Source organism: Heterodontus francisci, chromosome 46, assembly GCF_036365525.1.
Source record: "Heterodontus francisci isolate sHetFra1 chromosome 46, sHetFra1.hap1, whole genome shotgun sequence".
Classification (NCBI taxonomy): domain Eukaryota; kingdom Metazoa; phylum Chordata; class Chondrichthyes; order Heterodontiformes; family Heterodontidae; genus Heterodontus; species Heterodontus francisci.
This window is the reverse complement of record NC_090416.1, coordinates 15,406,960-15,433,685: the sequence shown is the minus strand read 5'-3', so window position 1 is coordinate 15,433,685 and position 26,726 is coordinate 15,406,960. Positions and strand designations below refer to the sequence as shown.

The 26,726-nt window shown below is 55.2% G+C and overlaps 1 protein-coding gene across 1 annotated transcript; it reads right to left on the bottom strand.

The window, feature by feature from the left end:
- Nucleotides 1–245: 245 nt before the first annotated feature.
- Nucleotides 246–26,726, bottom strand: LOC137356847 (hepatoma-derived growth factor-like). Its single transcript, XM_068022687.1, has 6 exons — nucleotides 26,446–26,726; nucleotides 10,962–11,038; nucleotides 10,093–10,231; nucleotides 9,407–9,577; nucleotides 1,653–1,859; nucleotides 246–488 (listed from the first exon to the last, which is right to left on the bottom strand). Exons 1-6 carry the CDS (start codon nucleotides 26,530–26,532, stop codon nucleotides 468–470), a joined length of 702 nt encoding a protein of 233 aa, XP_067878788.1. The 5' UTR covers nucleotides 26,533–26,726; the 3' UTR covers nucleotides 246–467.

Below are 26,726 nucleotides of genomic sequence, written 5' to 3'. Positions count from 1 at the left end.
AATACTCCCTCAACTCCTTTAGGCATCTGAAAGCACTTGGCATTCCGACACACCTCGGAAATGGGGCCCCCACCACCCCCCCCCCCCTGCCTTTTAAAGAATCATAGCATGTTTACAGCACGGGACGCAGCCATTCGGTCCATCGGGTCGGTGCTGGCTCCCTGCAAGAGCCACTCAGAATGAGAAAACACTGAACGGGAGCTGAAGACATGGACAATCATCAAGTCCGAATTCATGAAGCAGAGTTTTTGTTATTTTCTTTTTAATTACCATAAAAGTGAGCTCACTGCCCGACATTGGTGTAAAAAGCCGCTATCAGCACGAACAATTCTCTCCTTTGAAATGTAAAATAAAATTCCTCAGCAATCTGGGGGTGGGGTGGGGGGGGGAGGTAAAGAGGGGAGGGGTGGGGAAAGGGGCGTTTACGCATCTGCAAAAGGCTGGTCCGGGCGATTCAGCTTCGTCCTTTAAACAGCTGCAGCCTCGGCCTGAGAGAGAGAGTGGGGAGAAAGAGAAACGGTCAGTGGAAAACTCTGATACGTGATTAAATCCCCCTAAAATACAGTGACAACTCGCATTTACATACAGCCCCGATCCAGGTAAAACCACCCACACAGGATTACAATCGTAGACCGGTGCAGCACAGAGAGACGACCATTCGATCCATTGAGTCTGTGCTAGCTCTTTTAAAGAGCAATCCGAATCGTTCCATATGGCCCTGCAACTTATTCTCAGACAAAATCCGGAGGATGGGAGAGGGGAGGAGAGGTTGACGGAGGGAGTTCCAGGGCTCAGGGAGCTGAAGGCCTGAGGGCTAATGGCTCCCATTTGTGGTCGATGAGGGACACGTGGACCCTCTCGGACAGAGGCCTCATGAGGGCCAGTCGATGAGAATGTGAATTAATCCGGCAGAGTTGATGTGAGACAGAGCGAGCTACCCTTGAAGGATAGGGAAGATTCCAATGAGAAAGTGGCAGGATTCGCAAGTGCTCCCAGATTCCTCAACAACAAACAACCTGCACTTACATAGCGTCTTTCGTGTAGTAAAACGTCCCAAGGCGGTTCACAGGAGTGTTAAATCAAACAAATATTTGATCCTGGGCCACATAAGCAGATATTAGGCCAAAAGCTCGGGCAAAGAGGTCGATTTTAAGGAGTGTATTAAAGGAGGAGAGAGAGAGAGGGGCGGAGAGGTTTAGGGAGGGAATTCCAGAGCTTCGGGCCCCAGGCGGCTGAAGGCACGGCCGCCAATGGTGGAGCGATGGGAATCGGGGGATGCTCAAGAAGCCGGAATTGGAGGAGCTCAGAGATCTCGGAGGGTTGTAGGGGCTGGAGGAGGTGACCGAGATAGGGAGCGGAGTAGGGGCTGCAGGAGGGTTAGAGATAGGAAGGCTTTGGAATGATGTGAACATGCAGCTTTCTATACTTCTCTTGCAAAGTGCATGGTCAGAGCTCCTGATGATACTGTGTGCGCTAAAGTCACAGAGCTGCTAACTACCCAGTCAGTGCCACTCACTCACCTCCCGGCTTCATTTGAAACCACTTGTGCTCTTGTGCAGTCACGGACTGCAGCTCTTAATAAAGAGATGGCGAAAGGCACACCTTGTATAAATAAAGGGACAAGGTTTGTAAAGTGGGCACGTGCTCCTTACCCCCTCTTCCTTCGTCTGGGGCTCCGTGGCATTGGCCACCTCGCACTCCGTCTTCTCGTTGGTGGCCAAGCTGCTCTTGTTCTCCTTCTCATCCTCCTCCACGTGCTGTCCTTCCTTGGTTGGGACAGTCTGGGCTTCCTCCCCAGTGTCCTTGCCCTCCTCCTCTTCATCTCCCTCCTTGGAATCGCAGGGTCGCTTTGGAGAAACCTTCAAAAAAGAATCATAACATAAGAATGATAACACGGAGGAAGGGAAGTGAGATGGAGCAGGAAACGTTCAGCAGCTTTCTGGCTGGCAAAGGGGTTCCGGCCTCAGTAACTGGGAGATCAAACACCAAGTCAAAAGAAAGAGAGAGAGAGAGACGGAGGGGGGAGAGAGAGACGGGAAAGAGGGAGAGAGAGACACGAAGGGGAGGGAGACGAGGGAGAGAGAGGGGGAGGGAGAGAGAGAGAGAGGGGGAGGGAGAGAGAGAGAGAGACACGAGGGGGAGAGAGAGAGAGAGAGAGACACGAGGGGGAGAGAGAGAGAGTGAGACACGAGGGGGAGAGAGAGAGAGTGAGACACGAGGGGGAGAGAGAGAGAGTGAGACACGAGGGGGAGAGAGAGAGAGTGAGACACGAGGGGGAGAGAGAGAGAGTGAGACACGAGGGGGAGAGAGAGAGAGTGAGACACGAGGGGGAGAGAGAGAGAGTGAGACACGAGGGGGAGAGAGAGAGAGTGAGACACGAGGGGGAGAGAGAGAGAGTGAGACACGAGGGGGAGAGAGAGAGAGTGAGACACGAGGGGGAGAGAGAGAGAGTGAGACACGAGGGGGAGAGAGAGAGAGTGAGACACGAGGGGGAGAGAGAGAGAGTGAGACACGAGGGGGAGAGAGAGAGAGTGAGACACGAGGGGGAGAGAGAGAGAGTGAGACACGAGGGGGAGAGAGAGAGAGTGAGACACGAGGGGGAGAGAGAGAGAGTGAGACACGAGGGGGAGAGAGAGAGAGTGAGACACGAGGGGGAGAGAGAGAGAGTGAGACACGAGGGGGAGAGAGAGAGAGTGAGACACGAGGGGGAGAGAGAGAGAGTGAGACACGAGGGGGAGAGAGAGAGAGTGAGACACGAGGGGGAGAGAGAGAGAGTGAGACACGAGGGGGAGAGAGAGAGAGTGAGACACGAGGGGGAGAGAGAGAGAGTGAGACACGAGGGGGAGAGAGAGAGAGTGAGACACGAGGGGGAGAGAGAGAGAGTGAGACACGAGGGGGAGAGAGAGAGAGTGAGACACGAGGGGGAGAGAGAGAGAGTGAGACACGAGGGGGAGAGAGAGAGAGTGAGACACGAGGGGGAGAGAGAGAGAGTGAGACACGAGGGGGAGAGAGAGAGAGTGAGACACGAGGGGGAGAGAGAGAGAGTGAGACACGAGGGGGAGAGAGAGAGAGTGAGACACGAGGGGGAGAGAGAGAGAGTGAGACACGAGGGGGAGAGAGAGAGAGTGAGACACGAGGGGGAGAGAGAGAGAGTGAGACACGAGGGGGAGAGAGAGAGAGTGAGACACGAGGGGGAGAGAGAGAGAGTGAGACACGAGGGGGAGAGAGAGAGAGTGAGACACGAGGGGGAGAGAGAGAGAGTGAGACACGAGGGGGAGAGAGAGAGAGTGAGACACGAGGGGGAGAGAGAGAGAGTGAGACACGAGGGGGAGAGAGAGAGAGTGAGACACGAGGGGGAGAGAGAGAGAGTGAGACACGAGGGGGAGAGAGAGAGAGTGAGACACGAGGGGGAGAGAGAGAGAGTGAGACACGAGGGGGAGAGAGAGAGAGTGAGACACGAGGGGGAGAGAGAGAGAGTGAGACACGAGGGGGAGAGAGAGAGAGTGAGACACGAGGGGGAGAGAGAGAGAGTGAGACACGAGGGGGAGAGAGAGAGAGTGAGACACGAGGGGGAGAGAGAGAGAGTGAGACACGAGGGGGAGAGAGAGAGAGTGAGACACGAGGGGGAGAGAGAGAGAGTGAGACACGAGGGGGAGAGAGAGAGAGTGAGACACGAGGGGGAGAGAGAGAGAGTGAGACACGAGGGGGAGAGAGAGAGAGTGAGACACGAGGGGGAGAGAGAGAGAGTGAGACACGAGGGGGAGAGAGAGAGAGTGAGACACGAGGGGGAGAGAGAGAGAGTGAGACACGAGGGGGAGAGAGAGAGAGTGAGACACGAGGGGGAGAGAGAGAGAGTGAGACACGAGGGGGAGAGAGAGAGAGTGAGACACGAGGGGGAGAGAGAGAGAGTGAGACACGAGGGGGAGAGAGAGAGAGTGAGACACGAGGGGGAGAGAGAGAGAGTGAGACACGAGGGGGAGAGAGAGAGAGAGAGACACGAGGGGGAGAGAGAGAGAGAGAGACACGAGGGGGAGAGAGAGAGAGAGAGACACGAGGGGGAGAGAGAGAGAGAGAGACACGAGGGGGAGAGAGAGAGAGAGAGACACGAGGGGGAGAGAGAGAGAGAGAGACACGAGGGGGAGAGAGAGAGAGAGAGACACGAGGGGGAGAGAGAGAGAGAGAGACACGAGGGGGAGAGAGAGAGAGAGAGACACGAGGGGGAGAGAGAGAGAGAGAGACACGAGGGGGAGAGAGAGAGAGAGAGACACGAGGGGGAGAGAGAGAGAGAGAGACACGAGGGGGAGAGAGAGAGAGAGAGACACGAGGGGGAGAGAGAGAGAGAGAGACACGAGGGGGAGAGAGAGAGAGAGAGACACGAGGGGGAGAGAGAGAGAGAGAGACACGAGGGGGAGAGAGAGAGAGAGAGACACGAGGGGGAGAGAGAGAGAGAGAGACACGAGGGGGAGAGAGAGAGAGAGAGACACGAGGGGGAGAGAGAGAGAGAGAGACACGAGGGGGAGAGAGAGAGAGAGAGACACGAGGGGGAGAGAGAGAGAGAGAGACACGAGGGGGAGAGAGAGAGAGAGAGACACGAGGGGGAGAGAGAGAGAGAGAGACACGAGGGGGAGAGAGAGAGAGAGAGACACGAGGGGGAGAGAGAGAGAGAGAGACACGAGGGGGAGAGAGAGAGAGAGAGACACGAGGGGGAGAGAGAGAGAGAGAGACACGAGGGGGAGAGAGAGAGAGAGAGACACGAGGGGGAGAGAGAGAGAGAGAGACACGAGGGGGAGAGAGAGAGAGAGAGACACGAGGGGGAGAGAGAGAGAGAGAGACACGAGGGGGAGAGAGAGAGAGAGAGACACGAGGGGGAGAGAGAGAGAGAGAGACACGAGGGGGAGAGAGAGAGAGAGAGACACGAGGGGGAGAGAGAGAGAGTGAGACACGAGGGGGAGAGAGAGAGAGTGAGACACGAGGGGGAGAGAGAGAGAGTGAGACACGAGGGGGAGAGAGAGAGAGTGAGACACGAGGGGGAGAGAGAGAGAGTGAGACACGAGGGGGAGAGAGAGAGAGTGAGACACGAGGGGGAGAGAGAGAGAGTGAGACACGAGGGGGAGAGAGAGAGAGTGAGACACGAGGGGGAGAGAGAGAGAGTGAGACACGAGGGGGAGAGAGAGAGAGTGAGACACGAGGGGGAGAGAGAGAGAGTGAGACACGAGGGGGAGAGAGAGAGAGTGAGACACGAGGGGGAGAGAGAGAGAGTGAGACACGAGGGGGAGAGAGAGAGAGTGAGACACGAGGGGGAGAGAGAGAGAGTGAGACACGAGGGGGAGAGAGAGAGAGTGAGACACGAGGGGGAGAGAGAGAGAGTGAGACACGAGGGGGAGAGAGAGAGAGTGAGACACGAGGGGGAGAGAGAGAGAGTGAGACACGAGGGGGAGAGAGAGAGAGTGAGACACGAGGGGGAGAGAGAGAGAGTGAGACACGAGGGGGAGAGAGAGAGAGTGAGACACGAGGGGGAGAGAGAGAGAGTGAGACACGAGGGGGAGAGAGAGAGAGTGAGACACGAGGGGGAGAGAGAGAGAGTGAGACACGAGGGGGAGAGAGAGAGAGTGAGACACGAGGGGGAGAGAGAGAGAGTGAGACACGAGGGGGAGAGAGAGAGAGTGAGACACGAGGGGGAGAGAGAGAGAGTGAGACACGAGGGGGAGAGAGAGAGAGTGAGACACGAGGGGGAGAGAGAGAGAGTGAGACACGAGGGGGAGAGAGAGAGAGTGAGACACGAGGGGGAGAGAGAGAGAGTGAGACACGAGGGGGAGAGAGAGAGAGTGAGACACGAGGGGGAGAGAGAGAGAGTGAGACACGAGGGGGAGAGAGAGAGAGTGAGACACGAGGGGGAGAGAGAGAGAGTGAGACACGAGGGGGAGAGAGAGAGAGTGAGACACGAGGGGGAGAGAGAGAGAGTGAGACACGAGGGGGAGAGAGAGAGAGTGAGACACGAGGGGGAGAGAGAGAGAGTGAGACACGAGGGGGAGAGAGAGAGAGTGAGACACGAGGGGGAGAGAGAGAGAGTGAGACACGAGGGGGAGAGAGAGAGAGTGAGACACGAGGGGGAGAGAGAGAGAGTGAGACACGAGGGGGAGAGAGAGAGAGTGAGACACGAGGGGGAGAGAGAGAGAGTGAGACACGAGGGGGAGAGAGAGAGAGTGAGACACGAGGGGGAGAGAGAGAGAGTGAGACACGAGGGGGAGAGAGAGAGAGTGAGACACGAGGGGGAGAGAGAGAGAGTGAGACACGAGGGGGAGAGAGAGAGAGTGAGACACGAGGGGGAGAGAGAGAGAGTGAGACACGAGGGGGAGAGAGAGAGAGTGAGACACGAGGGGGAGAGAGAGAGAGTGAGACACGAGGGGGAGAGAGAGAGAGTGAGACACGAGGGGGAGAGAGAGAGAGTGAGACACGAGGGGGAGAGAGAGAGAGTGAGACACGAGGGGGAGAGAGAGAGAGTGAGACACGAGGGGGGAGAGAGAGAGTGAGACACGAGGGGGAGAGAGAGAGAGTGAGACACGAGGGGGGGAGAGAGAGAGTGAGACACGAGGGGGAGAGAGAGAGAGTGAGACACGAGGGGGAGAGAGAGAGAGTGAGACACGAGGGGGAGAGAGAGAGAGTGAGACACGAGGGGGAGAGAGAGAGAGTGAGACACGAGGGGGAGAGAGAGAGAGTGAGACACGAGGGGGAGAGAGAGAGAGTGAGACACGAGGGGGAGAGAGAGAGAGTGAGACACGAGGGGGAGAGAGAGAGAGTGAGACACGAGGGGGAGAGAGAGAGAGTGAGACACGAGGGGGAGAGAGAGAGAGTGAGACACGAGGGGAGAGAGAGAGAGTGAGACACGAGGGGGAGAGAGAGAGAGTGAGACACGAGGGGGAGAGAGAGAGAGTGAGACACGAGGGGGAGAGAGAGAGAGTGAGACACGAGGGGGAGAGAGAGAGAGTGAGACACGAGGGGGAGAGAGAGAGAGTGAGACACGAGGGGGAGAGAGAGAGAGTGAGACACGAGGGGGAGAGAGAGAGAGTGAGACACGAGGGGGAGAGAGAGAGAGTGAGACACGAGGGGGAGAGAGAGAGAGTGAGACACGAGGGGGAGAGAGAGAGAGTGAGACACGAGGGGGAGAGAGAGAGAGTGAGACACGAGGGGGAGAGAGAGAGAGTGAGACACGAGGGGGAGAGAGAGAGAGTGAGACACGAGGGGGAGAGAGAGAGAGTGAGACACGAGGGGGAGAGAGAGAGAGTGAGACACGAGGGGGAGAGAGAGAGAGTGAGACACGAGGGGGAGAGAGAGAGAGTGAGACACGAGGGGGAGAGAGAGAGAGTGAGACACGAGGGGGAGAGAGAGAGAGTGAGACACGAGGGGGAGAGAGAGAGAGTGAGACACGAGGGGGAGAGAGAGAGGAGTGAGACACGAGGGGGAGAGAGAGAGAGTGAGACACGAGGGGGAGAGAGAGAGAGTGAGACACGAGGGGGAGAGAGAGAGAGTGAGACACGAGGGGGAGAGAGAGAGAGTGAGACACGAGGGGGAGAGAGAGAGAGTGAGACACGAGGGGAGAGAGAGAGAGTGAGACACGAGGGGGAGAGAGAGAGAGTGAGACACGAGGGGGAGAGAGAGAGAGTGAGACACGAGGGGAGAGAGAGAGAGTGAGACACGAGGGGGAGAGAGAGAGAGTGAGACACGAGGGGGAGAGAGAGAGAGTGAGACACGAGGGGGAGAGAGAGAGAGTGAGACACGAGGGGGAGAGAGAGAGAGTGAGACACGAGGGGGAGAGAGAGAGAGTGAGACACGAGGGGGAGAGAGAGAGAGTGAGACACGAGGGGGAGAGAGAGAGAGTGAGACACGAGGGGGAGAGAGAGAGAGTGAGACACGAGGGGGAGAGAGAGAGAGAGTGAGACACGAGGGGGAGAGAGAGAGAGAGTGAGACACGAGGGGGAGAGAGAGAGAGTGAGACACGAGGGGGAGAGAGAGAGAGTGAGACACGAGGGGGAGAGAGAGAGAGAGAGACACGAGGGGGAGAGGGGGAGAGAGAGAGAGAGAGACACGAGGGGGAGAGAGAGAGAGAGAGAGAGACACGAGGGGGAGAGAGAGAGAGAGAGAGACACCAGGGGGAGAGAGAGAGAGAGAGACGAGGGGGAGAGAGAGAGAGAGAGACGAGGGGGAGAGAGAGTGAGACACGAGGGGGAGAGAGAGAGTGAGACACGAGGGGGAGAGAGAGAGTGAGACACGAGGGGGAGAGAGAGAGAGAGAGAGAGAGACACGAGGGGGAGAGGGGGAGAGAGAGAGAGAGAGAGAGACACGAGGGGGAGAGGGGGAGAGAGAGAGAGACACGAGGGGGAGAGAGAGAGAGAGAGAGAGACACGAGGGGGAGAGAGAGAGAGAGAGAGAGAGACACCAGGGGGAGAGAGAGAGAGAGAGAGAGACACCAGGGGGAGAGAGAGAGAGAGAGAGACACCAGGGGGAGAGAGAGAGAGAGACGAGGGGGAGAGAGAGAGAGAGACGAGGGGGAGAGAGAGAGAGAGACGAGGGGGAGAGAGAGAGAGAGACGAGGGGGAGAGAGAGAGAGAGACGAGGGGGAGAGAGAGAGAGAGAGAGAGAGAGAGAGAGAGAGAGAGACACGAGGGGGAGAGAGAGAGAGAGAGAGAGAGAGACGAGGGGGAGAGGGGGAGAGAGAGAGAGAGAGAGAGACGAGGGGGAGAGAGAGAGAGAGAGAGAGACGAGGGGGAGAGAGAGAGAGAGAGAGAGACGAGGGGGAGAGAGAGAGAGAGAGAGAGACGAGGGGGAGAGAGAGAGAGAGAGAGAGACGAGGGGGAGAGAGAGAGAGAGAGAGAGACGAGGGGGAGAGAGAGAGAGAGAGAGAGACGAGGGGGAGAGAGAGAGAGAGAGAGAGACGAGGGGGAGAGAGAGAGAGAGAGAGAGACGAGGGGGAGAGAGAGACAGAGACGAGGGGGAGAGAGAGAGAGAGACGAGGGGGGGAGAGAGAGAGAGACGAGGGGGGGAGAGAGAGAGAGACGAGGGGGGGAGAGAGAGAGAGAGACGAGGGGGGGAGAGAGAGAGAGAGACGAGGGGGGGAGAGAGAGAGAGAGACGAGGGGGAGAGAGAGAGAGAGACGAGGGGGAGAGAGAGAGAGAGACGAGGGGGAGAGAGAGAGAGAGACGAGGGGGAGAGAGAGAGAGAGACGAGGGGGAGAGAGAGAGAGACACGAGGGGGAGAGAGAGAGAGACACGAGGGGGAGAGAGAGTGTAGCAGTAATGTGATGGAAAGCAGTCGTTCCAATGATATGTGTGAATGCAATAGCTGATGCTGCATGACACAGTTACACCCTGTATACACCCAAGTGTGATGCCTCGGAGAGCAGACTTCATACCTTTGTCGGTGTGACCGACTTTCGCTTTGATCCAGTCTTCTCCAGCTTTTCCTTCTCTTTCGCTGGCTCGTCAATCACCAGTTTACCCTCCTCATCACTGCTCCCCTCAGCATTCTCCTTCTTATCCCCATCTCCCTCTCCCTCCGATGAGCTTTGGTGAGGCTCAGGTGCCTGGAAAGAAGGACCAATGATCAGAAACACTGCATAACCGGCTGCACACATTACAGCAGCACCTCATAAAGCAAAATCTGGCATCAAGTCAAAGGTCAGGACAGGAGTTCCAGAGCTTAGGGCCCCCAGTCAGCTGAAGGCGCGGCCGCCAATGGTGGAGCGATGGGAATCGGGGGTATGTGCAAGAGGCTGGAATTGGAGGAGCACAGAGATCTCGGAGGGTTGTAGAAGGTTACAGAGTTAGAGAGATAGGGAGGGATTTGATAAAAAAGGAGAATTTCTCGAATGGAGATGTTGCCGGAACGGGAGTCAATGTAGGTCAGCGAGCACAGGGGGTGATGGGTGAATGGGACAGCAGAGTTCTGGATGAGCCGAGATTACGGAGGGAAAGCCAACTTTGGAAGTGAAATTTCTGATCTAACAGAATCACACCTGGTGCAACTAAGCAGTGATGGATTTTTGCCTTTCAACAGAAAGGTTCGGTGTCGCATAAATACATCAGCAGAGGCACTGACCTGGTATCCCGACTTCTTGACTGTGGGATTGTTCTCGATTTCCCACAAACCCTCGCTGAAACCTTTTCGTTTGTTCGGCTTCCCCAACTTGTCCTTGGATTCCTCGTACGGGAACAGGTCCTTGGGCCCCAGAAAGGCACTGCGAGGGGTGGAGCAGGGGGGAGGAAACACAACCGGGTTACACAAGCCGGCTCCAGAATTCGGAAAGGGCTGACATTCTCCTTCTGAGCAAAAACAGCGGGGTCGAGCCCACTTTAACCCAATCACCTCCATGCGCGCACTCTCTCTCTCTCTCTCTCACCTCAGCAGCCAGATTGTTGCGGGCTCAAGACTCAATACAGTGACTGGAGCACAAAATCCTGTCTGACCTTCCTGGTGCAGGACTGAGGGAGCGCCGCACCGTCGGAGGGGCCGTACAGAGGGAGCGCCGCACTGTCGGAGGATTAATACTGAGGGAGCGCTGCACTGGAATAGAACAAGAGTGTAACGACCAATAAAAGTTGGGGAATTGTACCAGTCTGTGAAAATAGAACTCGCTAAAACTGGAATTATGGATGAGGAAGAGGCTCCTTAAAGTTCACCTTATACATAACTAGCATACATACAAATAAAGCTGTGCGGGAAATACAAAACCACATGGATTGTCACATAGAAGGGGGAAGAACAGGTTACCAAAAGTAGGCGTTGGGACAGAGAGTCTGGGTTTGATTAAGGCTCAATGCGACCGGTGCAGCTGCCCGTGCAGTCGAACAGATCAGCAGGAGGAAGGGTCAGTGGCTGGATCAGGGCAGGAGCACAGGCGTCCAGGAGGAGTGACAGAGACAGAGCTGCAGAGTGCTGGCCAGGGAGCGAGCGGAGGCCTCACTTACGTCTCGTGGGTGCCGAAGAAGAATATGGGGTATTTGTTCGATGGCGATTTCACTGCTCCTTCTGGAAGCTCATCAATCTGCGGAGTCAAATAAAGACACGAGTGAGCGAGGAATGTCGCGCCCCGGCACTCACCAGCACAGCCGCGGCCGCTGCCCGCTCTGCACAGTCTCCCCGTTCCCCCTCTCCCCTCCCCTCCCAGCCCCGTCTGGTCCTCTCCACACTCCTTGCTCGTGTCGGGAGCGACCATTTGTCCTCCTCCCCGCCCTCAGCTCACTCACGAGGTTAGACTGCCCGGATGAGTGGGGAAGGGAGGAGCTGCAGGCCATTCATCACCTTGAAACTGCTCAGACCACGGCTACCTCTTCATCCCCAACATCGCCCAAGCTAGTCCCGGTAACTTGAGGCACAGCAGGGGATTTCCTGGCTCAGACCCTCACATTTACAATCGGTTTAGCCTCCTGCACCTTCCAGCCCGCAGAGAGAACGATGAGGGGATATAACTAATACTCAAGACTACCCAAACTGCAGCTCATGGATCAAACACAAATCCTCTTTCCCCCTCCCCCACAGTCCATTCCCCAATTCAGCAGAACAACTTGCATTTCTATAGCACCTTGCACAGCCTTAGGCAGTCTCAAAGCACTTTATACAGTCAGTGAAACACTTGGGGCTCTTTTTCAAGGAGTAGTCACGACTGCCATGGAGGAAAGGCAGCAGGAGTCGTACAACATGCCTAGTCAGCTTGGTGCTGTAGTTCACTGATAAACTTTAATCTCCCTTCAGTTATAATGACATGTTGCACCGTATCTACTTGCATTGTCGTCAGGCCCTCAAGAGATGTGCAACGGCCACTGAGTGAATATTTCAGACTCCCCCTGCTTGTCCAGCAGAAATTAGGACCCAGAACCGGAATAAAGTCTGCGCGTCCTGAATGGAGAATGCTGGGATAGATTTGCATCCGCTCGCTATGCTGCAGCTATATCTGCCACAGCGCTGCCCCCTCACTAAATGCACTAGCTTTCCCGCTGCAACTCCCTGCTCCCGCCGCCGCTATTTAATATGGCACCTAACTCAGTGTCGTCAGTGATCTGCGGAGGAGCTGCACGAGAGGCAAAAGGATGTGCTGGCAGGCCGAGGCGGGATGAGGCGGGAGCAGGGTGGCGCGGAGCGCAAACGCCGCGCGGGCCAGATCGCGGTCCAGCGATCCCCTCCTCCCAGAGAAAACAATAAGGCGAGGGTGGGACTGGGTTCAACCGTGCTTCCTCCCAGGGCAGGATTGCCAGCTGCAAAAAAAAACATCAGGTCGGGTAGCATAGTGGTTCTGTTACTGGACTACCAATCCGGAGGGCCGGATTGAGGAACCGGAGGTATGAGCTCAAATCCTACTCGGGTAGCTGGGGGATTGTAAATTGAATGAATTAAATTAATCTGCAATAAAAGGTTAGTCTCAGTGACGCTGAACAGGAAACTACCGGATTGTCGGAAAGGAAATCTGCCAACCTTACCCGGTCTGGCCTACACATGACTCCAGACCCACAGCAACGTGGCTGACTCTTACGTGGTCCAGCAAGTAACTCAATCGTCTCAAGGACAATTAGGGACAGGTAATAAATGATGGCCTTTCCCCCTCCTATTCTTAACCAACATCTCCTCCGAACCAATCCAGTTTTCTTTGCAAAGTAGAATGAAGCTGTAAACTTGACGTCCTACATCTTACAGTCGAGCTCTGCTTACTGAAAGATCAGACACTGCACAGCTACCGTCTCACCAACCAAAATAACCATCTGTTAGTGCACTGCGGTATCCACCTGGGGATTATAGTCGGATGATGTTTGCACGATGCCTGCCTTCAGCCAAAGCAGCCTCAGGACTAACAGACGAGGCAAGGTAGATTAAACATCAGGACCAGTGGGAATATCGATATCACCACCAGGCTCTCCCCCTCAGAATTCCAGCAGGAATGCTCACGCCTGCAAGCTCTCCCATTGGGCCCCCTGTCTTAGCTCCTTCACCAAATTCATCCCCATATCGTGGGAGCACCCACTCTGACTAGCATTTCGGAGGGAAGAACAGAGAGGCAACTGGAATCAATTTTAAATGAGCCCAACAGACCTGAGCGTTTGTGTACACAAGTCTTTGAAGGTGGCAGGACAGGTGAGGAGAATCTTTAAAAGCCAGAGAGCACAAATGCAGGGAAGTGCACATATTAACTTCTTTTTATAAATCACTGGTTAGACCCCAGCTGGAGTATTGAGTCCCATTCTGGGCCCCGCACTTTAGGAAGGATGTCAGGGCCTCAGAGAAGGTGCGGAGGGAGATTTACCAGAATGGGAGCAGGGATGAGGGACTTCAGCTAATGTGGAGAGACTGGGAGAAGCTGGGATTGTTCTCCTTAGAGCAGAGAAGGTTAAGGGGGAGATTTAATCGGGGCTTTCGAAATCAGGAAGGGTTTTGATGGAGTGAATAAGGAGAAACTGTTTCCAGTGGCAGGAGGGTCGGTAACCAGAGGGACACAGATTGAAGATAATTGGTAAATGAACCAGAGGGGGGGGGTGAGGAGGAGAATTTTTTTTTGACAGTGAGTTGTTGTGATCTGGAACGCGTTGCCTGAAAGGGCGGTGGAAGCAGATTCAATAGAAACTTTCAAAAGGAGAATTGGATAAATACTGGAAGGGGAGAAATGTGCAGGGATGTGGGGGGAAAGAGCGGGGGAAAAGTGGGACTAATTGGAGAGCTCTTTCAAAGAGCCAGCACAGGAACGATGGGCTGAACAGTCTCCTTCTGTGCTGGATCATTCCGCGGGAGTTGGCAGCTTTGAAGTCAAACACTGGTTGTATGCCTCTGGAAGGAAAGCTGGAGACAACAGCAAGACCAGTGAACCCTGAGCAGGACAGCTGTCCGTCCCCAAGTGCAGAGAAGAGGTGTCCAATATAGTTCCATATCCTGCCAGCTAAATCTGGAATATTTGCACAGACAGGATATGGCGCAGAAAGAAACAGTTCCAACGTTAAAGACCAGAACTGAGAGGTTATAACCATCGGGAAAGGCTGAACAGACTGGGGCTCTTGTCTCCGGAATAGGGGGTGACCTGATAGGGGGCTTCAAAATTATGAAAAGGTTCGATAAGGTCGACGTAGAGAAGATGTTTCCACTTGCGGGGGGGAGACCAGAACTCGGGGGCCATCAATATAAGACAGTCACTGATAAATCCAATGGGGAATTCAGGAGAAACTCCTTTCCCCAGAGAGTGGTGAGAATGTGGAACTCGCTACCACAGGGAGTGGTTGAGGGGAATAGCAGAGATACTTTTAAGAGGGAAGCTGGATAAACACATGAGGGAGAAAGGAATAGAAGGATATGGGGTGAGATGAAGAGGGGGTGGGAGGAGGCTCGTGTGGAGCAGAAACACCAGCACGGAGAAGATGGGTTGAATGGTCTGTTCCTGCGTTGTAAATTCGATGGGACTCTATGTAAAATCCATGACTGTCCGGATTAAATTTTGCTCCCAGTTTGTGTTCGCACATTACAAGAGATCCTTCAGTAACCAGAGGCTGCTGCAGGACTTTGGCCCATGTTACTGAGCCACAATTCGACCAAACTGCCAGGAGTAGCAGGAGTCGCCACCCCCATTCTCTGTGCCCACTGGACACGGGGACATCCCGTCTGGCACGCTATTGGCTGCGAGAGGCATCAATCTCCGCCACATTCGGCTAGGAAGACAGGCTGTGCAAGCCCCTGGGCTGCTGAAGCAGATCTGAAAGATCCGGAGGCCTGCAGAGACCAGCGCTTCCTGCAAGCTTTGGGACTGACTGCTGCCTCCCTGTCCTGCTGCTGGGAAAGATCCAGCTTGCAAAAAGCACCAGGAAACATTTCACCTCCGAGCTCAAGGGTGTGGGGGGGGGGGGCACAGAAAGCACTGAGTTTGTCCTTCCCTCTGCCCGACCATCACTCGCCTGCTCCCCCTCACTCCACCTTCCCCGGTGAGTCAGCTATTCGACTGTGGGGGCTTAACACAGCCGAGCCACACACTGCTCTCACCAGTTCCCCCAACCCTCTTCTCAGCTGACGAGTGGTCGCCAGATTGCAACTGGGGCCAAACAGTGAGGCCCACTGTAGCCACGCTAGCAAAAGATCGATCGATTTAAAATGATCAACCGAGCAAGAGAGTTCCACATTTCCAAAGCCCTTTGCGTTAAGCAGTGTTTCCTAACCCCTCTCCTGAAAGGGCGGACTCTATAAAGTTACACCTCCTTCTCCCCTAACCACCGTATCCGATTTACCCCTCAGTTAGGACAGTGACAGGTCTCCTTAAACTCACACAGCAGTAACTAGCTAGCGTTACAATTGCTGGATTGTTAGAAGGATATTCCCAAAGAAGCATTTGTGCAAAATTGTATTATCATTGAACGCACCTTTACAACCTTGATATCAGCGACAGCCTTTGATATAAGAGCTTCAGTCACAATAATGCTTGATAAACATCAATCAAAGACCTTGTCGACCAAAGTTTACTCTCAAGAATCTACTTTAATTGTCTGCTTTCAGATTATTTAAGCTAAATGCTCAGTGTCATCACTGACTGCTCAGTGGGTAACGCTCGCTCACCTGAGTCAGAACATTGTGGGTTCAAGACTTCAGGACATAATGCAGGTCAACACTCCCAGTAGCAGTACTGAGGGGAGCGCAGCACTGTCGGAGGGTCAGTACTGAGGGAGCGCAGCACTGTCGGAGGGTCAGTACTGAGGGAGTGCCGCACTGTCGGAGGGTCAGTACTGAGGGAGCGCCGCACTGTCGGAGGGTCAGTACTGAGGGAGCGCAGCACTGTCGGAGGGTCAGTACTGAGGGAGTGCCGCACTGTCAGAGGGTCAGTACTGAGGGGGCGCAGCACTGTCGGAGGGTCAGTACTGAGGGAGCGCCGCACTGTCGGAGGGTCAGTACTGAGGGAGTGCCGCACTGTCGGAGGGTCAGTACTGAGGGAGTGCCGCACTGTCGGGGGGGTCAGTACTGAGGGAGTGCCGCACTGTCGGGGGGGTCAGTACTGAGGGAGTGCCGCACTGTCGGAGGGTCAGTACTGAGGGAGTGCCGCACTGTCGGGGGGTCAGTACTGAGGGAGTGCCGCACTGTCGGAGGGTCAGTACTGAGGGAGTGCCGCACTGTCGGAGGGTCAGTACTGAGGGAGCGCAGCACTGTCGGAGGGTCAGTACTGAGGGAGCGCCGCACTGTCGGGGGGTCAGTACTGAGGGAGTGCCGCACTGTCGGGGGGGTCAGTACTGAGGGAGTGCCGCACTGTCGGGGGGTCAGTACTGAGGGAGTGCCGCACTGTCGGGGGGTCAGTACTGAGGGAGTGCCGCACTGTCGGGGGGTCAGTACTGAGGGAGTGCCGCACTGTCGGGGGGGTCAGTACTGAGGGAGCACAGCACTGTCGGAGGGTCAGTACTGAGGGAGCGCAGCACTGTCGGAGGGTCAGTACTGAGGGAGCGCAGCACTGTCGGGGGGTCAGTACTGAGGGAGTGCCGCACTGTCGGAGGGTCAGTACTGAGGGAGTGCCGCACTGTCGGAGGGTCAGTACTGAGGGAGCGCCGCACTGTCGGAGGGTCAATACTGAGGGAGTGCTGCACTGTCGGAGGGTCAGTACTGAGGGAGTGCCGCACTGCCGGAGGGTCAGTACTGAGGGAGCGCAGCACTGTCGGAGGGTCAGTACTGAGGGGGCGCTGCACTGTCGGAGGGTCAGTACTGAGGGATTGCCGCACTGTCGGAGGGTCAGTACTGAGGGGGGCGCCGCAGTGTCGGAGGGTCAGTACTGAGGGAGTGCCACACTGTCGGAGGGTCACTACTGAGGGGGCGCTGCACTGTCGGAGGGTCACTACTGAGGGAGTGCCGCACTGTCGGAGGGTCACTACTGAGGGAGTGCCACACTGTCGGAGGGTCACTACTGAGGGGGCGCTGCACTGTCGGAGGGTCAGTACTTGAGGGATTGCCGCACTGTCGGAGGGTCAGTACTGAGGGGGCGCCGCACTGTCGGAGGGTCAGTACTGAGGGAGTGCCACACTGTCGGAGGGTCACTACTGAGGGGGCGCTGCACTGTCGGAGGGTCAGTACTAGGGATTGCCGCACTGTCGGAGGGTCAGTACTGAGGGGGCGCCGCACTGTCAGAGGGTCAGTACTGAGGGAGTGCCGCACTGTCGGAGGGTCAGTACTGAGGGGGCGCTGCACTGTCGGAGGGTCAGGACTGAGGGAGCGCCGCACTGTCGGAGGGTCAGGACTGAGGGAGCGCTTCACAGTTCCGATGAGCTGTTAAACAGAGGCCCCATCTGCCTCTCTCAGGTGGATGTAAAAGGTCACACGGCCTCTATTGGAAGAAGTGGGGGCGGGGGGCGCGGAGTTCTCCCGGGATCCAATATTTATCCCTCAACCAACATCACTCCAAAAACAGATGATCTTGTCAATATCACATTGCTGTTTTTGGGATCTTGCTGTGCGCAAGATTGGCTGCTGTGTTTCTGACATTACAACAGCGCCCACACTTCAAATGGCACTTTGTTGGCTGCAAAGCGCATTGGGACGCCCCCGAGGTTGTGGAAGGCGCTAGAGAAATGCACGTCTTTCTTCACAGCTCAAGGGGAGGTCAGGTAACATCACCGTCACTGTTAGCTGAAACAAGATGACCATACCCAGCAGGTCAAGTGGGTTAAGCCAGGAATCTGCCATCTCATAGAATAGTGGTATGGTTACAGCACAACAAGAGGCCATTCAGCCCATCGTGTCCGTGCCGGCTCTCTGCAAGAAGAACTCACCGAGTCCCACTCCCCTGCCTGCCTCTTCCCTCCAGCCCCGCAGGCTTCTTCTTTTCTGGTAATTATTCAGTTCTCTCTCAACCTGTCCGCATAACTGAGGTCCCTCATCCCTGAAACCATTCTCGTGCCCCTATTTATAAAGCCCAGGGTCCCGGATACTTCATTAACCACTTTCTCAACCTGCCCTGCAACTTTCAATGATTTATGCACATATACCCCCCAGGTCCCTCTGCCCCTGAACCCCACTTTCGAGTTGTATCCTTTATCTTATATTGCCTCTCCTCATTCTTCCTATCAAAATGAATCACTTTTCTGCATTAAATTTCATCTGCCACTTGTCTGCCCATTCCACCATTTCCAAACAGAAATTTCGGATACACGCTGTAAATTCCTGCATTCCCTTAAGGTGAAATGCCAACTTGTGGCCCATTGCATAAACTGCTTCGAAATCTCCCTCCAATATATTCGCAAATCTCATATCCCTGTGCACATCCAGTCAACCTTTCCCTGTTCTCGATTCCCATCTTGAGATTTACAATAGGAATTCTCTATGTAAACATGTCACGCCTTTACCCCAAAGCAGCGACACCACTGGCAGGATGGTGGAACTGCAGCATGACAAGATTGCAGCGGCAGTTTCCGTTATAGATGCCGTTATAGATAGAACATATCTGCATTTATTTTTGCAACTTTCCCGACCTCAGTTTTACAGCCAATGAAGTACTTTTTGAAGTGTCGTCACTGTTGAAATGTAGAAGACATGGGAGCCAATTTGCACACAGCAAACTCCCACAAAGAGAAATGTGATAATGAGCAGATCACCTGTTTTAGTGATGTTGATTGAGGGATAAATATTAGCCCCCAGGGCACCGGGGAGAACTCCCCTCACTGCTCTTCTTCAAAATAGTGGCCATGGGATCTTTACGTCTAACTAAGAGGGCAAATGGGGCCCCGAGTTTAAAACTTCTTTCAAAAGACGGCACCTGTGGCAGTGCAGCATTCCCGCAATCCTGGCACAGGCCGTGATTGTTTGATTTGAAAATGGGGAGCATGGCGTGTGTGTGTGTGTGTGTGTGTGTGTGTGTGTGTGTGTGTGTGTGTGTGTGTGTGTGTGTGTGTGTATACGTACACTCTCTGATCCACATATTGCCTGGGCTCAAACCCCAACTGAACTGAAGAATACAACTGGTGCCGACACTCTGCATATACTACCACTGAACCACAAAGAACAGAATGTCCCTTGCTGGAACAACCCTCAGCTCAGAGAGAACTCAAGACACAACAAATGGTGTCTGGAGAAAGCAGCGACTTTAGTGGGACGTGGGCGCGGGGAAGGTGGGGAGAGCAGGGGATGGGAGAGAACAGAAAACCGGGTTCCGAACGGTGAAAGTGCATGGATGTGGACATTAGTTAAAACAGGTTTGATTTGGTGATGCCCCTGCAGTCAAATAGCCCAACCCTCTTTAAGGAGCGGCGAATGGCTCGAGGTGCCAGCATTCCAGTGCATGCCGGCGTGCTCGGAGAACAAACAGGGGCATTTCAGAAACAAAGCAACTGGGAGCATTTTAGAATTAAGAGCCAAGTGCAGCTTCAGATAAACAGGTCTTGGCTTGTCGACAGTGGGTTCCTGCACCAGGGAAGCAAGGCAAGATTCCCTCCCATCGGTTGAGATGACAGAGCTGTCTTTGAGCGAGTCTCCCGCCCATTTACACATCTAGAGATAAAACACAGCACAGGGAGACAGGGTGCGGTTGAAAACAGCAGGAGGCGGAGATAAACCATCAGGTAAGGCAGTGACTGGCTTCTCTCTCTCTCTCTGCAAAGCGGGTAATTGGAGTTTGAAAGTGAAAGCAGACCAGCCATCCCCATTCCGTCAGTTTGACACACCCTACCCTATGCAGCATAGCAACCGAACTCCAGGCAACCGACTGATAGTTGTTTTTTGATTGGCCCAGTTAAAATGCCCAAAGTATTAGACCCATTTTAAGTGCAACCAGAATTATTTGTTTAAAACAAATAATTATCTCCAGATAAAGATTAATAAGAGAAACAAGAGTGTAGGTAGAAGAGGCAGAGTCCTTGGTTTAACGTCCTGGGCAATCAAGTGGGCTGCTTTGTTCTGGATGGTGTCGAGATTCTTGAGTGTTGTTGGAGCTGCACCCATCCAGGCAAGTGGAGAGTATTCCATCACACTCCTGACTTGTGCCTTGTAGATGGTGGACAGGCTTTGGGGAGTCAGGAGGTGAGTTACTTGCCTCAGGATTCCCAGCCTCTGACCTGCTCTTGTCGCCACAGTATTTTGTTCAGTTTTTAGTCAATGGTAACCCCCAGGATGTTGATCGTGGGGGATTCAGCAATGGTAATGCCATTGAATGTCAAGAGATGGTTAGATTCTCTCTCGTTTAAGTTGGTCATTGCCTAGCACTTGTGTGGCACTATTGTTATTTGCCACTTTATTGTCCAGGTCTTGCTGCATTTCTACACGGACTGCTTCAGTATCTGAGGAGTCGCGAATGGTGCTGAACATTGTGCAATCATCAGCGAACATCCCCACTTCTGACCGTATGATGGATGGAAGGTCATTGATGAAATAGCTAAAGATGGTTGGGCCTAGGACACTACCCTGAGGAACTCCTGCAGTGATGTCCTGGAGCTCAGTTGATTGACCCCCAACAACCACAACCATCTTCCTTTGCACTAGCCAAGACTCCAGCCAGCGGAGGGTTTCCCCCCCGGTTCCCATTGACCTCAGTTTTACTAGGGCTCCTTGATACCATACTCGGTCAAATGCTGCCTTGATGTCAAGGGCAGACACTCTCACCTCACCTCTTGAGTTCAGCTCTTTTGTCCGTGTTTGAACCAAGGCTGTAATGAGGTCAGGAGCTGAGTGGCCCTGGCGGAACCCAAACTGAGCGTCACTGAGCAGGTTATTGCTAAGCAAGTGCTGCTTGATGGCACTGTTGATGACACCTTCCATCACTTTACTGACGATTGAGTGTAGACTGATGGGGCGGTAATTGGCCGGGTTGGACTTGTCCTGCTTTTTGTTGCCAGGACATACCTGGGCAATTTTCCACATTGTCGGGTAGATATCAGTGTTGTAGCTGTACTGGAACAGCTTGGCTAGGGGCACGGCTAGTTCTGGAGCATCGGTCTACAGTACTATTACCGGAATATTGTCAGGGCCCATAGCCTTTGCAGTATCCAGTGCCTTCAGTCATTTCTTGATATCATGTGGAGTGAATCGAATTGGCTGAAGTCTGGCATCTGTGATGCTGGGGACATCAGTAGGAGGCCGAGATGCATCATCAACACGGCACTTCCTGAAGATTGTTGCAAATACTTCAGCCTTATCTTTCGCACTAACATGCTGGGCTCCCCCATCATTGAGGATGGGGATATTTGTGGAGCCACCTCCTCCAGTTAGTTGTTTAATTGTCCACCACCATTCACGGCTGGATGTGGCAGGACTGCAGAGCTTAGATCTGATCCGTTGGTTATGGGATCTCTGAGCTCTGTCTATTGCATGCTGCTTACGCAGTTTGGCACGCAGATAGTCCTGTGTTGTAGCTTCACCAGGTTGACACCTCATTTTGAGGTATGCCTGGTGCTGTTCCTGGCATGCCCTCCTGCACTCTTCATTGAACCAGGGTTGGTCTCCTGGCTTGATGGTAATGGTAGAGTGGGGGATATGCCGGGCCATGAGGTTACAGATTGTGGTTGAATACAGTTCTGCTGCTGATGGCCCACAGCACCTCATGGATGCCCGGTTTTGAGCTGCTCGATCTGTTTGCAATCTATCCCATTTAGCACGGTGGCAGTGCCACACAATGGACGGTATCCTCAATGTGAAGACAGGACTTTGTCTGCACAAGTACTATGCAGTGGTCACTCCTACCAATATTGTTCATGGACAAATACAACTGTGATAGGCAGATGGGTGAGGACGAGGTCAAGTTTTTCCCTCTTGTTGGATCCCTCACCACCTGCCGCAGAACCAGTCTAGCAGTTATGTCCTTCAGGACTTGGCCTGTATTGGTGCTACCGAGCCACTCTTGGTGATGGACACTCACGTTCCCCACCCAGAGTGCATTCTCTTTCCCCTTGCCATCCTCACTGCTTTCTCCATGTGCTGTTCAACACGGAGTACTGACTCATCAGCTGAGGGAGGGTGGTAGGTGGTAATCAGTAGGAGGTTACCTTGCCCATGTTTGACCTGATGCCATGAGACCTCATGGGGTCCGGAGTCGATGTTGAGGACTCCCAGGGAAACTCCCTCTGACTGTATACCATTGTACCGCCCGCCACCTCTGCTGGCGGGATAGGACATAACCGGGGATGGTGATGGCAGTGTCTGGGACATTGTCTGCAAGGTATGATTCCGTGAGTATGACAATATCAGGCTGTTGCTTGACTAGTCTGTGGGACAACTCTCCCAACTTTGACACAAGCCCCCAGATGTTAGTAAGGAGGACTTTGCAGGGTCGACAGGGCTGGGTTTGCCCTTGTCGTTGCCGGTGCGGAGGTCGATGCCGGGTGGTCCGTCCGGTTTCATTCCAATTAGACAATTTTGTAGCGTTCAGATAAAACAAAGTGGCTCGTTCAGCCATTTCAGAGGGCAGTTAAGAATCAGCCACATTGCTGTGGGTCTGGAGTCACATGTAGGCCAGACCGGGTAAGGACGGCAGATTTCCTGCCCTAAAGGACATTAGTGAAGCAGAAGAGTCTGACAATCCAGTCGTTTCATGGTCACCATTACTTAGACTAGCCGTCTGAAATCATTGGTTGTCCCCACTTCCACCACCCTCATAAGCAGCGACTTCCAGGTCATTACCACTCGCTGTGTAAAAAAGTTTTTCCGCACATTTCCCCCCCCATCTCTTGCCCAAAAACCTTCAATCTATGACCCCCCCCCAGTCCTTATACCATCAGTTAATAGGAACAACTTTTCTTGGTCTAACTTATCTAAGCCTGTCATAATCTTGTACACCTCTATCAAATCTCCCCTCAATCTCATTTGCTGAAAGAACAACAATCCCAGCTTCTCTTATAACTAAAATCCTCCACCCCAGGAACCATTCTGGTAAGTCTCCAATATGTCCTGCCACCTTCAAAGATCGATGCACATGCACCCCCAGGTCCCACGGTTCCTGCACCCTCTTTTGAACTGTGCCATTAAGTATATATCGCCTCTCCCTATTCCTTTGGCCAAAATACGTCACGTCACACTTCCCTGCGTTAAATTCCATCTGCCACCTGTCTGCCCATTCTGCTCGCCTACCGATGTCCCGTTGCAAGTAATTCATACCAGATTCGCTGTTTGCCGCACCTCCAAGATTGGCGTCATCAGCAAATTTTGAGATTCTGCTCTGTGTTCTGAGAGCCAAGTCAGTTATATATATCAAAAAGAGCAGTGATCCCAACACGGACCCTTGGGGAACACCACTGTCTACCATCCTCCAGTCTGAAACACAGCAATTTAACACAACTCACTGTCTTCCGTCCTTAAATCACTTGCTCCAGTGACCGGTCCCCACTCCGCCAGTGACCACCAGCAGTCCCAGGGGCCCGCCCAGCCTCCAGTGTGGCCACCCATGGAGCTGCCCCTCTCCCATTGTAATCCCCACAACAGTCCACCGTCTGCAGGGTAATCTCCATAGGGGTACCCCACGCAGCAGGGTATGCCCCATAAGGGTGCCCCTTCCAAGGGTAATCCCCATAGCAGTAACCTACCCAGCCCCCCTGGGGTAATCCCAATAGCAGTACCCTCCTCCCCGGGGTAATCCCAATAGCAGTATCCCCCTCCCCGGGGTAATCCCAATAGCAGTACCCCACTCCCCGGGGTAATCCCAATAGCAGTACCCCCCTCCCCGGGGTAATCCCAATAGCAGTACCCCCCTCCCCGGGGTAATCCCAATAGCAGTATCCCCCTCCCCGGGGTAATCCCAATAGCAGTACCCCCCCTCCCTGGGGTAATCCCAATAGCAGTACCCCCCTCCCCGGGGTAATCCCAATAGCAGTACCCCCCCCCTCCCTGGGGTAATCCCAATAGCAGTACCCCCCCTCCCCGGGGTAATCCCAATAGCAGTACCCCCCCCTCCCTGGGGTAATCCCAATAGCAGTACCCCCCCTCCCCGGGGTAATCCCAATAGCAGTACCCCCCCCTCTAGGGTAATCCCAATAGCAGTACCCACCCTCCCCGGGGTAATCCTAATAGCAGTACCCTCCTCCCCGGGGTAATCCCAATAGCAGTACCCCCCCTCCCCAGGGGTAATCCCAATAGCAGTACCCACCCTCCCCGGGGTAATCCCAATAGCAGTACCCTCCTCCCCGGGGTAATCCCAATAGCAGTACCCCCCTCCCCAGGGGTAACCCCAATAGCAGTACCCCCTCCCCGGGGTAATCCCAATAGCAGTACCCCCCCCTCCCTGAGGTAATCCCAATAGCAGTACCCCCTCCCCGGGGTAATCCCAATAGCAGTACGCCCCCTCCCCGGGGTAATCCCAATAGCAGTACCCCCCCCCCCAGGGTAATCCCAATAGCAGTACCCCCCCCCAGGGTAATCCCAATAGCAGTACCCCCCCTCCCTGGGGTAATCCCAATAGCAGTACCCCCCCTCCCCGGGGTAATCCCAATAGCAGTACCCCCCCCTCCCCGGGGTAATCCCAATAGCAGTACCCCCCCCTCCCCGGGGTAATCCCAATAGCAGTACCCCCCCCTCCCCGGGGTAATCCCAATAGCAGTACCCCCCCCCTCCCCGGGGTAATCCCAATAGCAGTACCCCCCCCCTCCCCGGGGTAATCCCAATAGCAGTACCCCCCCCCTCCCCGGGGTAATCCCAATAGCAGTACCCCCCCCCTCCCCGGGGTAATCCCAATAGCAGTACCCCCCCCCTCCCCGGGGTAATCCCAATAGCAGTAACCCCCCTCCCCGGGGTAATCCCAATAGCAGTACCCCCCCCCTCCCCGGGGTAATCCCAATAGCAGTACCCACTCTCCCCGGGGTAATCCCAATAGCAGTACCCCCCCCCTAGGGTAATCCCAATAGCAGTACCCCCCCTCCCCGGGGTAATCCCAATAGCAGTACCCCCACTCCCTGGGGTAATCCCAATAGCAGTAGCCCCCCTCCCTGGGGTAATCCCAATAGCAGTATCCCCCTCCCTGGGGTAATCCCAATAGCAGTACCCCCCCCCCCAGGGTAATCCCAATAGCAGTACCCCCCCTCCCCGGGGTAATCCCAATAGCAGTACCCCCCCCCCCCCTAGGGTAATCCCAATAGCAGTACCCCCCCCCCTAGGGTAATCCCAATAGCAGTACCCCCCCTCCCCGGGGTAATCCCAATAGCAGTACCCCCCCCTCCCTGGGGTAATCCCAATAGCAGTACCCCCCCTCCCCGGGGTAATCTCAATAGCAGTACCCCCCCTCCCCGGGGTAATCGCAATAGCAGTACCCCCCCTCCCTGGGGTAATCCCAATAGCAGTACCCCCCCCCCTAGGGTAATCCCAATAGCAGTACCCCCCCTCCCCGGGGTAATCCCAATAGCAGTACCCCCCCCCCGGGGTAATCCCAATAGCAGTACCCCCCCTCCCCGGGGTAATCCCAATAGCAGTACCCCCCCTCCCCGGGGTAATCCCAATAGCAGTACTCCCCCCCCCCTAGGGTAATCCCAATAGCAGTACCCCCCCTCCCCGGGGTAATCCCAATAGCAGTACTCCCCCCCCCTAGGGTAATCCAAATAGCAGTACCCCCCCCCCCCCTAGGGTAATCCCAATAGCAGTACCCCCCCTCCCCGGGGTAATCCCAATAGCAGTACCCCCCCCTCCCCGGGGTAATCCCAATAGCAGTACCCCCCCTCCCCGGGGTAATCCCAATAGCAGTACCCCCCCCTCCCCGGGGTAATCCCAATAGCAGTACCCCCCCTCCCCGGGGTAATCCCAATAGCAGTACCCCCCCTCCCCGGGGTAATCCCAATAGCAGTACCCCCCCCTCCCCGGGGTAATCCCAATAGCAGTACCCCCCCCCCCGGGGTAATCCCAATAGCAGTACCCCCCCCTAGGGTAATCCCAATAGCAGTACCCCCCTCCCCGGGGTAATCCCAATAGCAGTACCCCCCCTCCCCCCTCCCTGGGGTAATCCCAATAGCAGTACCCCCCCCCCTCCCTGGGGTAATCCCAATAGCAGTACCCCCCCCTCCCCGGGGTAATCCCAATAGCAGTACCCCCCCTCCCCGGGGTAATCCCAATAGCAGTACCCCCCCCTCCCCGGGGTAATCCCAATAGCAGTACCCCCCCTCCCCAGGGTAATCCCAATAGCAGTACCCCCCCTCCCCGGGGTAATCCCAATAGCAGTACCCCCCCTCCCCGGGGTAAACCCAATAGCAGTACCCCCCCTCCCCGGGGTAATCCCAATAGCAGTACCCCCCCTCCCCGGGGTAATCCCAATAGCAGTACCCCCCCTCCCCGGGGTAATCACAATAGCAGTACCCCCCCTCCCTGGGGTAATCCCAATAGCAGTACCCCCCCTCCCCGGGGTAATCCCAATAGCAGTACCCCCCCCTCCCCGGGGTAATCCCAATAGCAGTACCCCCCCTCCCCGGGGTAATCCCAATAGCAGTACCCCCCCTCCCCGGGGTAATCCCAATAGCAGTACCCCCCCTTCCTCCTCCTCCTCCTCCTCCTCATCATCCTTACCCGGGCCGGCCAGTGCGGATACCCCTTCATCTTGGCGAACACCAGGTCCCCGGCTTTGTAATCCTTCTGGCGGTTGATCCTGGACATGTTGCGGGTGGAGGGCCCTCCCCCGCTCGGCTCGCTCGCTCTCCCGCTCCCAGTAACTCTCACCCGCGGTCTCTCGGTGCTCAGGCCCCGGGCTCGCCGATCGCCGATCGCCGCCGCCTCTCCGTCTCCAGGCCCCGCGCTCTCCCGCTCGGCGCTCCGCTCGCCGCCCTGGAGGACCGCCGGCTCCCGCTTCC

What these genes read in the sequence shown, in the direction of transcription:
- LOC137356847 (XM_068022687.1), bottom strand. Translation starts at nt 26,532, where the DNA reads ATGTCCAGGATCAACCGCCAGAAGGATTACAAAGCCGGGGACCTGGTG. An exon ending in TTCTTCGGCACCCACGAGAC is followed by an intron (nt 10,232 to 10,961) that starts GTAAGTGAGGCC and finishes CACCCCTCGCAG; the next exon opens with TGCCTTTCTGGGGCCCAAGG. An exon ending in CCCAGACGAAGGAAGAGGGG is followed by an intron (nt 489 to 1,652) that starts GTAAGGAGCACG and finishes TCTCTCTCTCAG; the next exon opens with GCCGAGGCTGCAGCTGTTTA.